This window comes from Hyposmocoma kahamanoa, unplaced genomic scaffold (genome assembly GCF_003589595.1).
Source record: "Hyposmocoma kahamanoa isolate Upper Pololo Valley unplaced genomic scaffold, ASM358959v1 87, whole genome shotgun sequence".
NCBI classification, from domain to species: Eukaryota; Metazoa; Arthropoda; class Insecta; order Lepidoptera; family Cosmopterigidae; genus Hyposmocoma; species Hyposmocoma kahamanoa.
Window position 1 is genome coordinate 13,509,861 of NW_020654422.1, and position 16,133 is coordinate 13,525,993.

At 34.0% G+C, this 16,133-nt stretch overlaps 1 protein-coding gene across 2 annotated transcripts in view; it reads left to right on the plus strand.

Moving 5' to 3' along the window:
* LOC113235088 (sodium/hydrogen exchanger 9B1-like) overlaps window positions 1–16,133 on the plus strand; it is a 77,437-nt gene that overhangs the window by 50,223 nt on the left and 11,081 nt on the right. For both annotated transcript variants that reach the window (XM_026470655.1, XM_026470656.1), the window contains exons 4-11: window positions 1,975–2,068; window positions 4,548–4,696; window positions 11,778–12,009; window positions 12,719–12,888; window positions 13,198–13,412; window positions 13,966–14,137; window positions 14,437–14,591; window positions 15,728–15,892. In XM_026470655.1, the coding sequence (XP_026326440.1) occupies window positions 1,975–2,068; window positions 4,548–4,696; window positions 11,778–12,009; window positions 12,719–12,888; window positions 13,198–13,412; window positions 13,966–14,137; window positions 14,437–14,591; window positions 15,728–15,892 (1,352 nt within the window). The remainder of the gene's footprint in view (window positions 1–1,974; window positions 2,069–4,547; window positions 4,697–11,777; window positions 12,010–12,718; window positions 12,889–13,197; window positions 13,413–13,965; window positions 14,138–14,436; window positions 14,592–15,727; window positions 15,893–16,133) is intronic.

Consider the following 16,133-nt stretch of genomic DNA (forward strand, 5'->3'; position numbering starts at 1 on the left):
TTTTTCTATGTGCTTGCGTCGTGTCTTTGTACTTGGTCTTTCAACGACTTTTTAGTCGTAGTGCCATCTATGAGAAATCTATTGCAGATTTATCACCCAGTTAGTACCTTTACAGCTACCAGTCCTGGCGAGAGATTTTTCATTTAATTTTGTATGTTTTATGTTTTTGTTTTTGTGTGGGTGGCAAATAAATGGAATTTGGCAAAAATTAGATTAGGAAAATAACACTTTTCTTGCAACTCTACATAAGAATATATTTTTAAAATATTCGCACGTAATCGCTTTTACAGCTTACTGTGAGGCTAGTATGGTGCTGATAAATAAAGTGAACCTTTACTGTTATCGACTAGTTAAACATTAAAATTAGAACTTAATCAATAGAAAAAGGGTCAAAAATGAAATTTTATTATTGGCCCATTAGTGTTACTGATTTCTAAAGTTATAATAGAATTGTTCAAATGTAATTTTAATCCCATACCTTAGTTAAATACAAACATACCTTATGACTAATATACATTAAGTTCAAAGTATTAAAGTTTTGAGAATTTAATACAAAATATTATAATCGGCAATCACGTTTTGCACCACGACGCATTAAATATAAACATTGTGTTCTTTTAATAATAATATCATATGACTTCAATAATAGTTAACAAGCTCTTATAAATGAGTTGTAATCGTCTTGGTGTACAAATTTGCTCTTGATGGTACTAAGGTGGCCTTATTGTAATTCTGCGCAAATCTGTCGCTTTTGACTGTACCCCTAAAATACATTCAGGTCATTTTTTAATGACAAATCAATACACTCTGTGTCATGACTAATTGTTCCTTGAAATAATGATCAAAAGCGTTTTTGGTGTGTATTTATTGAATAGCAGTAAAAAATTAAAGACTTAAATCAAAAGATGAAAGAAAACATGACTCGTAGAACTCACATAATGAACTGGTATCAATCAGTGTTCTAAAATGAGTCTTTGTTACGTTGAACTGATATATGGTTTTGGTCACAAACATATCGGATGTGTTCTAACTAAGTCATTCGTCACGTTTTTGTTACGACTTTGCCAAAATCTTTATGTAGTTGCATTCAAGACTTGCTGAAAATACTTATATGATACCTGTAGGGCTAGCACGATAGGCACGACTATGCGCGAGAGCGACATAAGGTGCGAGATACTGCTATTCTGGCTTAGTCTCGCGCTTTTTGTCGCTCTCGCGCAAGTCGCGCCTTATCGTGCTAGCCCTACTGAGACACATTATTAATAAATTGGACAGTCGAAAACACTGTTTTTTTTATATCAATATAAACATGTATTTAATTTTTTCTTCATGATTTTCGAAAATAAATCGCCTATTTGGATTGTTTGTTTGTTTATGAAGGACACATTCTTGTAGACTTACAACGTAAACCAAAGCGCTCAACAAAACCCCAAATTAATAAAGAAAAAGTACAAATAATATTAAACCTACAAAATAGTACTTAAAATAAATAAATGCAGTTAAGAAAGGAGACAAATACGGATCAGTTTACAAAATTGACTACAATCTAACACTTATCTTAAATTTACAAAGCGTCTTGAGAGGATACGCCACTTGGCGGCAAACACATCGGTCTCCCAGATCTGGGGCCCTACTCTTGAAGCAAGAAATTCTTAGGTATGGCCGTTTTCCTGCTATGGATGATCTATAGAACTAGGTACTCTCAAAATCCGTCGACGAAAAGACGAGCCCGTTCGAAATTGTCAAATGGCGTTGTTATACATTCTTAGTTCTAGCCCCGATCGAAACTCAAGTCCGTAGGTCATCCATAGTGGGAAAATTATGGATTTCGTGCTTCGAGGGTAGGGCCACAGAACCAGAAACTCGTTGAGCAATACACTGGCTCTGGATGTAAAGCTAATTTACTACAAAACGTGTATAAAAGGTAAATTGTAAACATTTTCAATTACATAATAAACGCAATCTTGGTTCCAGATCGCCAACACCACATAGAGGGACGGTTTAAAAAATACTCAACAACTTCTACTATTTACTCTAAGAAAACTCAACAAAGTGAGCATGTAGAAAGGTGAGTCTTTTGTTTCTCGCAGAATCCAAAAGTGCTGGTTACCGACGCCGACCAAATTCCTACAGCAATTTTATGGTATATAGGAGAACAATCTTTGTCTCTTCTGAGCCAGGTTTGCTCGCAAATATTTTCTAAATCTTAAAGAGGCAATACGGTTATTGTTTCTTCAATGTAACTGTGAAGTTCTTGACAGTTTTAAGTTCTTAGGCGCCGCACAAACGTGTGTCTTGGATACAGGCAACCGGCAACTAAAAGCAAATATTCTATTTTCATACAATACCTTGAACAGCTAATCCAATACCTTGAACAGCTAATGGTCACCGTACGAATCGACTGCAAACGTCCGAAGGGTCACTGTCCCATAAGTTTGTCCGATCAAGTTTGTACGGTTCTCGGCATGGGTCCCCGTGATGCGCTCTACTATGCCAAAGACCGCCACAGATGACACAGCGATGTCACGAGGAGCTTGTTTCCACGGGGTAGTCAGGACCCTCAGTAATGAGGTATACTATGTTAGGAGGAAGAGGAGGAGAGTATGAAATCGGCACAGTCGTCAGTTGCGGCAACCGGACACAGTCGTCGGTTGCAGCAGTAGGATACTGTCGCCGGTTGCTGCAACCGCAATTTATTTGAAAATAGAATATGCGCTTCTAGTTGCCAAGTAATCGGCAACTAGAAGCGCATATTTTATTTTACCCACCAAACCCACCCAACAAACGTTTGCGCGGCGGCTGTTGTCTTTTTTATTTCTTCGAGATTTTTGATGCCTTTATTACCGATAGTACAATGGTATGGTACGCGCTGGTGTCCGGAAACTCGACGTCAACGCGATAATATAATCTCAGGCATGTTCAAATACTTTGTAAATATTTTCCATCACATAGATTTCTATTCGTTTTCCGTTACAGTATAACGCGTACCGTACTGTTATTAGTAAAGTCCATAAGAGAACTTGTTTATTTCATTACCTTGTTGCATTGTAGTTAATATAAATACACCTAAAACGACAATACACAATACTTCTATTATCTTGACACGCAATTCAATTGTGTTTTATGATTTCGAACATACTCCTAAGTAATTTCTTTAATGTTTTTCAACATAACTTGTTACATGTTTACTTTAGTATAATGTGATTGGAAATTACTGAATAACCTATGAATCATTATGTAAAGTAAAAGTAGCTTTGCAAAAAGATAGCACTGTAACACGATTTTAGTTTCTAGGTTATCGATATCATTTTCTGATTTATTCTAACATGAAAACATGAAAAAACTTTCTTCTGGAAAAACTTAACTTTTGTGGTCAGAAAACTTAAAAATTTTAAAGTTTCTCTTTACTTAAAGACAAATAGGGAACATTATATTCAAAATCTATAGCACCTATCAACCAAAATTTTACAAATTGACGACGAAGTAGCTACAAATGTGTAGTTTTGCGAATAATGTAAATAGCACTATGTGTATACAACCACAAGAGCAAGAAACCAATACTGTTACCCCAGGAAGAAAATTTTTTGAATATTTGTTACTTATATATTAGAAGAAAATATGTGCAGAATCTAAATTCTGAATACTAACTTATGGCATTGAGCTGTGACATTCATTATTTAAGTTTAGTCTACAAACTATCTTACTTGCATATTTTTTCATACACGACGAAGAATGTTGAACCTTTGCACTTGTTATCATAGCAACTGTCTCAAGTGTCAATGTTTTGTAGACGTTACACAAAGAAACAACATGTACCTATGTTATGATCATATTCTTAAGAAAATTTTTCGTTTAGGTACCCACTTGGCTGGCGTGTCACTTTTGACACTAATTTCTATACAAGGTCATTTTTGAAATATTAACAACCTTCCAGGACTGACTAGCTTCACAAACAACAATGACTAGCTTCATAAACAACAATTACTTTCGTTCCATGACTTTTGACAAATCATAATATAATCAAATTTAATAGCAATAGAGCTCCTTTGACGGCCTCTATGGTCGAGTGGCTTGCATACCGACTTTCATGGTATCGCCATCTCAGAGGCTCCGGGTTTGATCCCCGGCCGGGTCAGTGTAGAAAACTAACTTTTCTATATTATCTCGGGTCTGGGTGTTTGTGGTACCATCGTTGTTTCCGATTTCCGGAATACAAGTGCTTTAGCTACTTACTTTGGGATCAGAGCAACGTATTTGATGTTGTCTAATATTTATTTATATAACTTTGTGAAAAAGTTCGTTCAGGGAAGTACTGCCACCTTACCTATTTGCGTTCGTGCGTTCCGATTTTGAAGGGTAAGGGTGTTGGTGAAATTACAGGCACATGGGACTTGTCAACTTATGTCATGCATATGTATGTTATGCATTGCAACTGTTATGGACAGGCGTTTAACTTACCACCAGGCATACATTTGTTCGTTCTGTCATTTTATACATTAAATAAGTTTTGTGACAACGTGGATTAAAATTATTTATCTATCCGACAGATCATGGTGGTATGCATGTTGTCAGAAATGCCATCAAGAAGATGTTGGTATACCGTCCTGGGAGCCTCCGAATTGGCAGAAAGTGTGCCCTCGTCCATTCTGTCCCTCTTTTCGTAAAGTTGCTAGATTAGTAACTTTGTGTACTATAGGTAAGTAACCTTTATAGTCCATATGTTACAGAAGTTAGTGTTATTTAGACCTAAGTTGTGGTGAAACGAACTAAGAACCATATATATGAGGCATAAAAAAGGTCAGTCCTGTAGATGGATTTTTAAAAAAACATCACGTGTTAACGGTGTATTCACAAAATTTGATCAAAAATTGATACATCAGTGATGATTTTTGATAAAATGGCTCCGGACCTTTCGCTTTCATTGTTATTGTTTATATTAGTGGCAGTCATATATTATCCCGGTAACCAATCACAAACTCGAATTTTTTTTCCGAAATAACGTTTGTTCAAATTTTCATTACACCGAAACCCGAATTATAACGAAACCGTTGTTCTTTCAGGATACCGGATGTTTATCGCAAATACGTAATTAGATTCGGTTAGTTTAGGTTAGGTTAGGTTTAAAAGAAAAAACATTTTCCTCTCACAATTACTTTCGAAATTATGAAAATTCGAGCGAACGTATTTCTGGAAAATGTCATTTCGGACTACTGAGGATAACTTATTATCCCTTAACATTATATATAATTATAACATTTAAATCTAATATAGAAATAAATCGAAACTTTAAATTTGTAAAATTTGTTTCTAATTTTATATTAAAGGTATGCAATAACAATAGGGAAATATTAGTTATAGCGAGGAAAAAACGCATTATCCGTAAATGTATAAATTAGAGCTGAAAATTTAAAAAAACACACACAAGCAAGTTTAAGTAAACGTTTTTTTTACGGTGAATTTACTTATCACAAGATCTAGGTCAAAACTGTTCAAGCTTGATTTGAGAAGAATTTTGTTGTAATGTAAATATCAGCTTTTGTTTTGGTTTTTAACATATTTAATCTCGTCACTAGATTAAACTTGCTAAAAACTAAAACAAAAGCTGATATTTACATAAGTAGGTATATAATATACTCGTAGCAGCAGGAGAGGTTCTTGTGAAAGAGTTCGTCCAGTGAACGACTGCCCCGTACCTATTGTTGCCGTCAAGCATATAAATATTGCGACATTCCAATTTTGAAGGTTACTCTTAGGTGCTGGTGAAATTATAGGCACATAGGACTTGTCAAGTAATATCTCAGGGTGACGGGCGCAGTGGAAGTGTCACTCAGATCTTTGCGATTTCTCGATCACGAAGCTCTGAGTGACATTGCAACGGCCATAGACAGTCGTGTCGCTTTAGTCGCTTACTGCCAGGCATAATATATATATTGATTGCCAGCATTCTTCAGGGCGAAAATACCGTATTATATAACACTGCATAGGACATATATGACTTGGAAAAGTAAAAAAAGTTCATCTTTTATTATTCTTTTCTAACAAAGTTGGTTACTTTAATATGTGCTTAATAGGTGAAAGTCTGTTAATTTGGACCATTTATATTCAAACGCTTTTTAAATATATATTTTTAAACACATCTTTAAAGACATCTAAAAAATCAATAAAATATGAAATCCGAGCTTTGTTCCAATTAAGCCGACTTGTTCTATAGTTTGGACTATGTAGTCGCTAAATTAAAGTTCAATAGGCTCTGAGGTAAAACAAATTAAAAATTACAATGAAACATAATATAAAATAGTATATAATGATTAGTCTATATGTGACAATTATCGCAAATGTCAGGATTTTGGGTACATGGTTCTTGATTCCGATTATGCAACCGCGAACACTGTGTCCAATCAACGTGGGATCTCTTAATCATGTAAATTTCTTTTGAATTTAGCACATTATTTATCCTTGTCCTGATCTGAGGTTGCTATCTGAATCGTCAAAGACCATTTGAACATCCATACATTTCACACCCTTGATCCATTTAATCAATAGTATGATTATATTATAAAAACAAATGTAATAAATATAGCCTATAAGTTCCGGCAATCGTTTCGTGTAAGTTGATTGTAGATAAATTATACTTCTATACTTTAAATTACAAACACTGTATGCTAACCTTTAAGTTAACTACACACTTAGCATGGATCTATGGAATTTACGTTAAAAATAACAAAAAAATTTCAAAACAAAACATAGACGTTCAATATCACAACGAAAACAACATGGCGAATATGCAATGAAGTTAGACGCACATCGCTGGGTTATGCCAATAAAACAATTACAAAACAGTTTTTTTGTGATATGAGGGTGGTCCAATTTAGTTGCTTATCCAAAATCCCATACTTTCTTCCACTAGTATATCAAGTATAAAATTATTATCATTCACAGATCTTCCACAAATCTTTTTTTTAATTACAGAATTCGTGGAAAGTTTTCAAATTACCTTAAAATAATAAGAATTGTTAAGACATAAATGACAACGTCTCGCTACGTATGTATACGTATAGTTAACTATAGTTAATGATCGACAAATATTGACAAACACTAATAAAGGCATGTGTCACAATAACCGGGACACGTGTAATAATGTCTATGACATTCGTGATTGGTTACTTCTATCACATCATGCCAAGGCTACCGTTGAGTTAAAAGACCATCTGTATAGATATCTGAGAATTTAACGGAAACCAAAACATGTTGTGCAAGGATGTTTGCAATCGTTGTTAAAGAGACTTCAAAAATTGTGTTCTTTTGTTCACTCTCGTTTGTTTAACATAATATGGTTATAGATAGTTTACCTGTTTACTAAGACTCTACTAATTAAAAAGAAAACTATATGCGTTATTTTTTCTTCTTATTAATAATTATGACAGCAAAACCAACCTCAAAAGTACGTGGAATTATATCTATTTGCGAAGTTTTATTGAAATCAGTTACGAGAAAATGTGCGAACCTGGACTCATCCCCTAATTTGCCACTCTTGGCGGTGGTATATTTTGTTCAAATTTAAATGTGGCCAATGCTGAAGTACCTTCTTTGCAACAAAAAAGAATTACCAAAATTGGTTCATAAGTCCGGAGTATCTCGTAACATACACACACGAAAAAAATATAATCGAATTGAGAACTTCCTTCTTTTTTGAAGTCAGTTAAAAAAATAAGTGCGCATTTCACCTCCATCTCACCTGATGGAAAGTGACGATTGTGTATGTACATCTAAATAATGCCTATTCGCTCTTGTTAGCGAATCGTGACACTATTATATTTTGGAAATGATTACTAAACTATTTTTCCAGATTTAAATCGCGTATATTTGTTTTTTCAAACAAACCGACGTTTCGGACCCTTTACAGATCCCATGGTCGGTTGACTTAAATTCGGAAAAATAGTTTCTTTTCCTATGTGTAACAATCGAGAAAACCCAAAAGCTCGATAATATTATATTTTGTTAGAAAATGACTGTTTTTTACATTAAGAATTATATTTTATCGAAATAAGAAATTTTTAAAAAATGGCATTAAACGGAACGCTGCCGGGCGGCCGCCATTATGCAAAAAATCTTTGACGAGAGTGGAGGTAGTTTTGTTTTGTTTGGATTTATAGTGGAAAGGGTAACCTATCACAAGCTCGATTTTTTTCCGAAATAATGTTTGTTCGATTTTCATTACACTGAAAACCGAATTATAACGAAACCGTTGTCCTTTCAGGATAATTTGATGTTTATCGCAAAGACACGATTAGGTTCACGATTAGATTAGGTTAAGTTAGGTTTAGGGGGCATCGTTGTGGTCGAATCCTCGGGATTCCACGTTGCCCACAACACCCGACCAAGAGGGTGCGCTGGGGGGTTTTTAGTAGGTATGCCCTCCATTGGAGGGTCAGTCCCACATAACCCTCGAGCCTCCCGGGACTCGAGGGTATGCATAAAGCATTTCCCCCCGTTAAAAAAAACATTTTCCTCTCAAAATTACTTTCGAGGTTATGAAAATTCGAGCAAACGTTATTTCTGGAAAATGTCATTTCGGATTACTGATAGGTAACCAGTGGAAAAATATTCTCATAATTATAATTTATAACAGTCTCTAGAGTCTGGGGGTCTATTTCCTTTCTAATTCAGCTTCATTCGCGTCATACGTGAAATCAGGGATATCTTTATCTTTTTTATTTGCACATACTCATATTTCTATGTCTATCTATGAAGATCTTTGTTACTCTCGCGTCTAGGGTACAGTTTAAAGGCATTATTATGAAGTTCATGCTAGTTCGCTTTAGTTTTTGCAAAAAACGCAATAAAAAACCGAATAAAGAAATAATGAATGTTAAGGGTTACAACGGGGTCCACTTACCACTTACATGAAAATATCGTAAAAAAATATATTAGACCAAGCCATACAGTATACTACTAATTATTCTTGGTATAACAAAGCCATATGTAATCATAAGCACTACACTGGAAGCTCGAAATCCGTAATGGATGACCTACACACTTGAGTTTCGATCGGAATGTGATTTGACATATTCGAACGGGCCTGTTTTTTCGTTGACGGACTTCTAGAATAGTCCCTTAGGTTATTCATAATGGGAAAATGGCCATTACTACGAATTTCGTATTTCAAGAGTAGGGAGGGTCCCATATGTGAAAGGTGCTCCTATTACATAAATATCATCAAAATAATACAAATTACATGAAACAAATTATGTTTAAAAGAAATTTTGTATCTCTCCTATTTGATCTTAAAAGTAACTAATTTCGTTCGTAGAATCTTTAAACCTCTCCTAAAAAGTTGTCATTTTGCAGATGTGACCTTTTTACTTTAAGGGCGAGTAATAACAAAAGACTTATATCTGATATTATGATACCTTAACTGCATTACGGCATGCCTTAACGCATAACATTTCAATTAAAATTGACTTGTAGACTGACGAAAGCTCAAATGCAGCATTACTAAATATTTTGTTACCAAGAGGTTAGCAAACAATTTCTTTCGTACGACCTCTTTTAACTCTCCTATATCTCTTAGCCTTCGTTATCAGTTATGATAACGCAGTTAGTTATAACGTAATCGATTTTTTTGCGGAATTGAATTCGTGAAACCATATACTGTCGTGACTCAAAATTGTGGAATTGAGAAAATACAATTTGATGATCTTACTGCGAATAATGTGATTTATTTCATTTAAACGTAATACTTGATTATCCATTTATAAACGAGAATATATCGCACTGTTTTTACAATAGTATTGTAACTTAAAATATATGGAATTTAATATTATATCATTACTGAATGTAAAATTTTATTCTCTATTATCAAGAAACAATTAGAAGATGTCCCAAATTGAAACACACTTTATGTGAGCCAGTTTTGGCCAAAACAGTCCTCATTCGAAAATATGAAATTATTTTTTCCTTTTTGTTTTTAAATGTATTTGGCAAGTAGGAAATATATACGTATATTTTAATAATCTTAAAAGTGGAAGTGCGTAATTAATTTTTCATCGATTCTGAGACACTTTGTGAGTTAAAACACTATTGTATTCACAGTGCGTTATATTGGTTTCATTCAGTATTTTTTTATTTTTCAAATCGCGTTTTCTCTATTCACAATTTTCAGTCACAACAGTGTTAGGTTTCGTGTGCAATATCTGGGATAAGCGAAATGAGATCTACGACCATAAAAGGTTTTTTATATCTTTTTTGGTTTCAATGTTGCTGTTAAGCAAAATCAGTGTAATTGACATTTTTTCTCTTTCTGTTAGCAAAAAAATAAGGTGCCACTATATCGAAAGTTTGTTTTATAACATCAAGTGATGGGACGAACAAGTCGCGTACCTGATGGTAAGCTACACGCCTGTCCATAACAGTTGCAATGCCACTCAGAGCTTTAAATCGCAAAGATCTAAGGGGCACTGCTATTGCGCCCGTCCCGCTGAGACATAAGTTGACAAGTCCCATGTGACTGTAATTTCACCGTTACCCTTCAAAACCGGAAAAGTAATGCTGACATTACTTTCCTGGACGAACTCTTTCACAAGGAGCTCTACTGCTACTGAAATACATATGCGTTAGTTATGACAAAGAGGGATTTTAGTACGCAACCGATTAAAATATTAGTCATTGTCGAGTTATTTTGAGTTCACTAGTCCAATTAAAGTAAAATGTTTAAGGTAATCGACACTGCCATTCGCAACTCTACATCGGATATAATTATTCACATTAGTTGCATTTCCATGAGTTTTATTATTAATAATTATTATTTACCCAACTGTGTTTGTCATTGTATTCCAGGAAGTGAATGTATATGACTTTGCTGTCTATGAATCAAGGTGTCTCGTCGTTATTGAAATAAACGGTGACACACATTTTATGCAAATGAAATCAATTTCTTCAAACTAGTTTTAGTAGATCAATCACAAACAAGATTTATGTCAAACAAGATTGACATGATTCAACTTTAAGGTCTCTACTGAATAACACTTTCGTAGAATTAATATTAACGACTTTATTTGTAATTTTAGATAGCAATAAGGATTTTTTTACAAAATAGATTTTGTAAATGAAAATATTTTTTTCGGATCTAAATCCCGTGTATTTGTATTTTTAAACTAACGTTTCAGGACATTTATAGGTTCCATGGTCTAGGCTGACTTCAGTCAAGCAGTCTTTCCAAAATAGATTTTATGAAATACGTAAAAATGGTCTTTTTTCGTCATTTCGTTTCAGTTCACAAAAAAATACTGGTTTTGTTAAGTAAATTTTCTTTCTTTTCTTAATAATTAAGTAGTTTTAAATGATATAAAATCTGGATCAAAATCATAAACATGTATGACCATTTTTTATAAATAAAAAAGAAACAAGTGATGAAAGAAGTCATTAAAATGATAGCGGTAAATGTATTTTTACATGCATTTTATTCGAAGAAGAGAAAGTTACGTTTTTTTTCAAAACTTTATAAATAACTAAGATATGTAACAAATTGAGATGAACTTGGTTATTAAGTGATGAAGTCAAATTTTAATTATTTTTTTTATATATATATTTCTTCAGAAGCAGGAGTAGGTTTCTTATTAATGCTGAAAATCCAAATCCCTTCACATAGTTTCTGCCTCAATTCCGGAATTTGCGAATCTAATGAGAATACTCACGAATTTCGGGACAGAAATGATGCTTTAGGCATTGTCAGAACACAATTCATTCATGAAATTCAATGCCAATTTTATTCTTTACAGGTCTCTTATTCTGGTTAACACTATGGCTCGTCATGGGAATACCAGCAGGTCCTGGAGGGCAGTTATTCACCCTAGCTATCCTTACATTAGCAGCCCATTTAGGTGGATGGGCATTACAGAAAACGACGACATTACCCGCTCTCATAGGAATGTTGATAATGGGAGTTATAATGAAGAACGTTGGATTTGTTCATTTCGATAAAGATTATCAACTTGTGGTTTCTTATATCAGGTACTGTAATTTTCTCTAAAATATTTGTAATTTTGGATATTTTTTCTTTATTAAAAAATAAATGCACATAAAAATTTGACCACCACCTCGTCCCCATTGATGGAAAGTGACGACGAGGTCGAACGACGGAGCATGCTCACCTAAATAATGCCTATTTACTCTCGCCTCGAAAAGGTTATAAATGGCCAAGTTCCGTCGTTCACGGAAGTAAAGTCCTGAATTTGATCCTATAGTTGGTCACAGTTATTTTTATCTTGTCAGTTTTATCGTAATTCGTGACAAATGAAAATTGATACCACATAAAAGGTGAAAGTTTTTGATTTTTGTGAATTTTTTTGACATTGGTACCTACTAATGAGAACTTTCGTGTTTATTTTTCCTTATTTATCAAAAAAAATCTCAAAGTAAGTAACTAAAGTACTCGTGTTATGGAAATCCGAAACAACAACGGTACCACAAACACCCAGACCCGAGACAATATAGAAAAACTCTTCTACGTTGACCCGGTCGGGGATCGAACCCAGGACCTCAGAGATGACGACACCAAAAAATGCAAGCCACTCGACCAAGGAGGTCAAAATGATTGATGCGATCCAGTTTTAAGGATCAGGAACGTTGTCATGAAATGTGCATAATAAGACCACGTAAGTATTCTTTAATGCCTATTATTTGCAAAACAAAAGGTAATCATCGTTTTGTCTCATTACAGAAAAATTGCTCTAACGATTCTTCTAATTAGAGCTGGAATGGATTTAGACCCTCATGCCTTGAGAAAACACTTCCTTACTGTGATAAAACTTTCTTTACTCCCTTGGACATTTGAGTTTGTACTTTGTGCTGTGATGGTATTTTATTTCATCGATTTGCCTTGGGATTGGGGTAAGATTTATTTTGTTACTGCTTATATTTAGATAAAATCACTATTATAAAGTTTTTCTCTACTGCTACTATCATTTATATTAAATAGTCACGGCATTTGGGTAACTGAGCTAACGTGCATTATGGTAAACTCTATGAATTGACTTTGTTGACACCTTCAAGAACAGATTAAACGGTTCCAAGTAAGCCGCAATCTGAATCACAAACCATAACATCAACTCTAGACATACATATACATAAATACATCAACACTTTTTATGATCGTAATTGCAATGTCTCAAGTAGCATTTTTATTTAATTCTTTTGCAGCGTTTCTACTAGGTTCAATAGTAGCTGCAGTATCACCAGCTGTAATAGTACCCTGTCTAATGCGACTACGTCGAAAAGGTTACGGAGTATCAAAAGGAATACCCACATTGGTCCTGGCGGTTTCTGGAATTGATGACGCAGCCAGCGTAGCTGTTTTTGGAATACTGATTTCTGTGATTTTTCCGAGTAATTCCCTTACTATGACAATTGTATCGGTATGTAATTGTTATATAATTTCTTTTATCGTTTTTCTGTAGTGTATTTAGTAGATATTTATGTCTTTATTATATCTATATATATTAGCGTATTTGTCATCTTACTTGACCTTTCTTTAAGTATGGAATAAGATAGATACCAATTATTTATATTACGTCTAAGAATCCATGTCTACTAAATATAAATGCACTAATTATGTATTATTAGCAAAGAAAGTAAGTAATAATGGCTTCAACCAGATTTCTCAAAAACTACATGAAAACAAGAAATTATGTAATATTTAATATTTTTGGCAATGATTTTTTCTAATTATCATCCCATACCGCATATGAAAGGCCACTTAAGAAAGTTGTTGCACGAATGATAGTTTTGGATGCCAATATAGCATTTGTATATAAATAATTTGTTCATTATTGCTAAAATTGTATATTAGTATCATCAGATGTCAATCACCAGATGCAATATGGCCGAACTTTTACTTCATACACCATAATTTTAGAAGCTTTTTATTATATCCCTTTAAAACAAATGTAATCTTGGCCTTTTTTACAGGGTCCACTGAGTGTTGTCATTGGTATAGCATTTGGTTTGATTTTGGGATATTTTGTAAAATATGTCCCTGAAAGAAATGACGCCTTCTTGGTGCCGTTAAGAGTATTGTTCCTTCTCTTTGGTGGCATTGTTTCTATGCTCGGCTTTGAAGAGATCGGTTGGGGTGGAGCTGGTAAGTTATCAAGTAAAATTTATAAATTTAGGTATTATAGCTAGATTGGTATGGAAATATTATATATCCTATTTTTAGATAGAGCTCTCCCTAATACGGCCTAAATCTTCTGATAAAATATATCGAGTTCTTAGATTTCTGCGACTGCTGCAATTTGGAAAAAATTGGACCTGTAAAGAACTCGAAACATTGGTTTGTTTGAAAAAAGAAAATCCGCGCCACAGATCTGAAAACAGTTTCATTTTCATAAATATAATATTAAACAGACTACAATAAGGCGTTAATAATTTGAATTTTAGGTCCATTAGCAGTGATAACGTTCGCGTTTATTGCTTGCAAGAACTGGTCTGATCTCGGCTGGGAGCACGAGGACAATCCAGCTGTTACAGCCTTTGAAATCTTTTGGATGTTCTTCGAACCTATGCTGTTCTCGGTCACTGGAGCCCAAATTGATGTACTTAAGTACTTATTTACATTTTAATTAAGATTATCGTAAAGGAAAATAGGTTCTTTGTGTATAAAATTGTTAGAGTGACACGTGAGGAATCATCACGAGTAAAGGATCATTTCAAAAGACACTTAGTCTAGTACTGACAACGAGAACAATATAATATTTTAGACTTTCACAGTGACTATAAAAACAAATCCTAAAATTATAACAAATAATAAGGGTGTCATTCTTAATTTCGAATAACACTATTTCAACTCGACTGTACTTCGACTACACATTAATTCGACGGAACACTACTTCGACAAAAGATGTTCGACAGGTCACAGTCCGACAGAACACAGCTTCGACAACACAAACATTCGGTAGGTCAAAACACCGACAGAAAACTACTTCGACAACACATTTATTCAACAGGTCACTATTCCGACAGAACATGAAATATTTATTATAAATATTTGCTGTACTGAGACTACTTAGGTTCCTAACACATTTACTTTATTCCTTAGCGGAATATCTCATATACATATATATGTCTGAGAAATAATTAATAACTAGTTAAGCAGTGTATATTTTTTAATTATTTTTAAAGTAACTGTATTATACAGATAAGATACAATAAAAGCTTAAATACTGGAGCGTAAAACTAGGATTAAATTATATTAATAAAATTGGGTCCCCGCGGCAAGGTGCCCCAGATGATAGCAGCGTTCCTCCTTTGTATACTATACTAATGCTTTTGGCAAGGCAGCGGCCCTGACAGTTATTTGTCGATTTCATGTTCTATCGGAATAGTGACCTGTGGAATACATGTGTTATCGAAGTAGTTTTGTGTCGATATAGTGACCCATGTTTGTGTTGTCGAAGCAGTGTTCTGTGGGACTAGTGACCTATCGAACATGTGTTTTTTCGAAGTAGTATTCCGTCGAATTAATGTGTATTCGAGGTAATGTCCAGTCGAAATAGTGTTGTTCGAAATTAAGAATGACACCCAAATGATACAAACATTATTATTGAAATATCATGCAAATATAACCGTTACAATAACTTATGGTCTTCGCTTTTTTCTTATAAAACTTACCAAAGCAAAAAAAAAACAAACTCACAATCTGAAGTTTTGAAAATATAAATTATGTTTCCAGATTCCAGCGTTGCCAGGTGACTTAGTGCTAATTGGTAGTGGCATTTTAGGCGCATGTGCAATTACACGAGCGATACTCACCAGCGTCTGTGCAGTTCGGAGTAACCTAAACTTCAAGGAGAAAGTCTTCGTCGGTCTGGCTTGGATGGCCAAGGCCACTGTTCAGGTGACTTGAGTTTTTGTTTTTACCAATTTATCATTTAATTGAAACGTGACTATACTTTTTAACAGTATTTTATGATATTAACGTTTAACATTTTCATTAAGCTTAGAGAAAGTAAAATTTTAGCATAATTTTAAATGCTTTATTCTTAATAAAGACTGTTTAAAATAATACTGTTTAAAATCACAACGAATAAGAGTTGGAACTGAACTATATATAAAAAGGTCGGGCCTTTTTATTATAT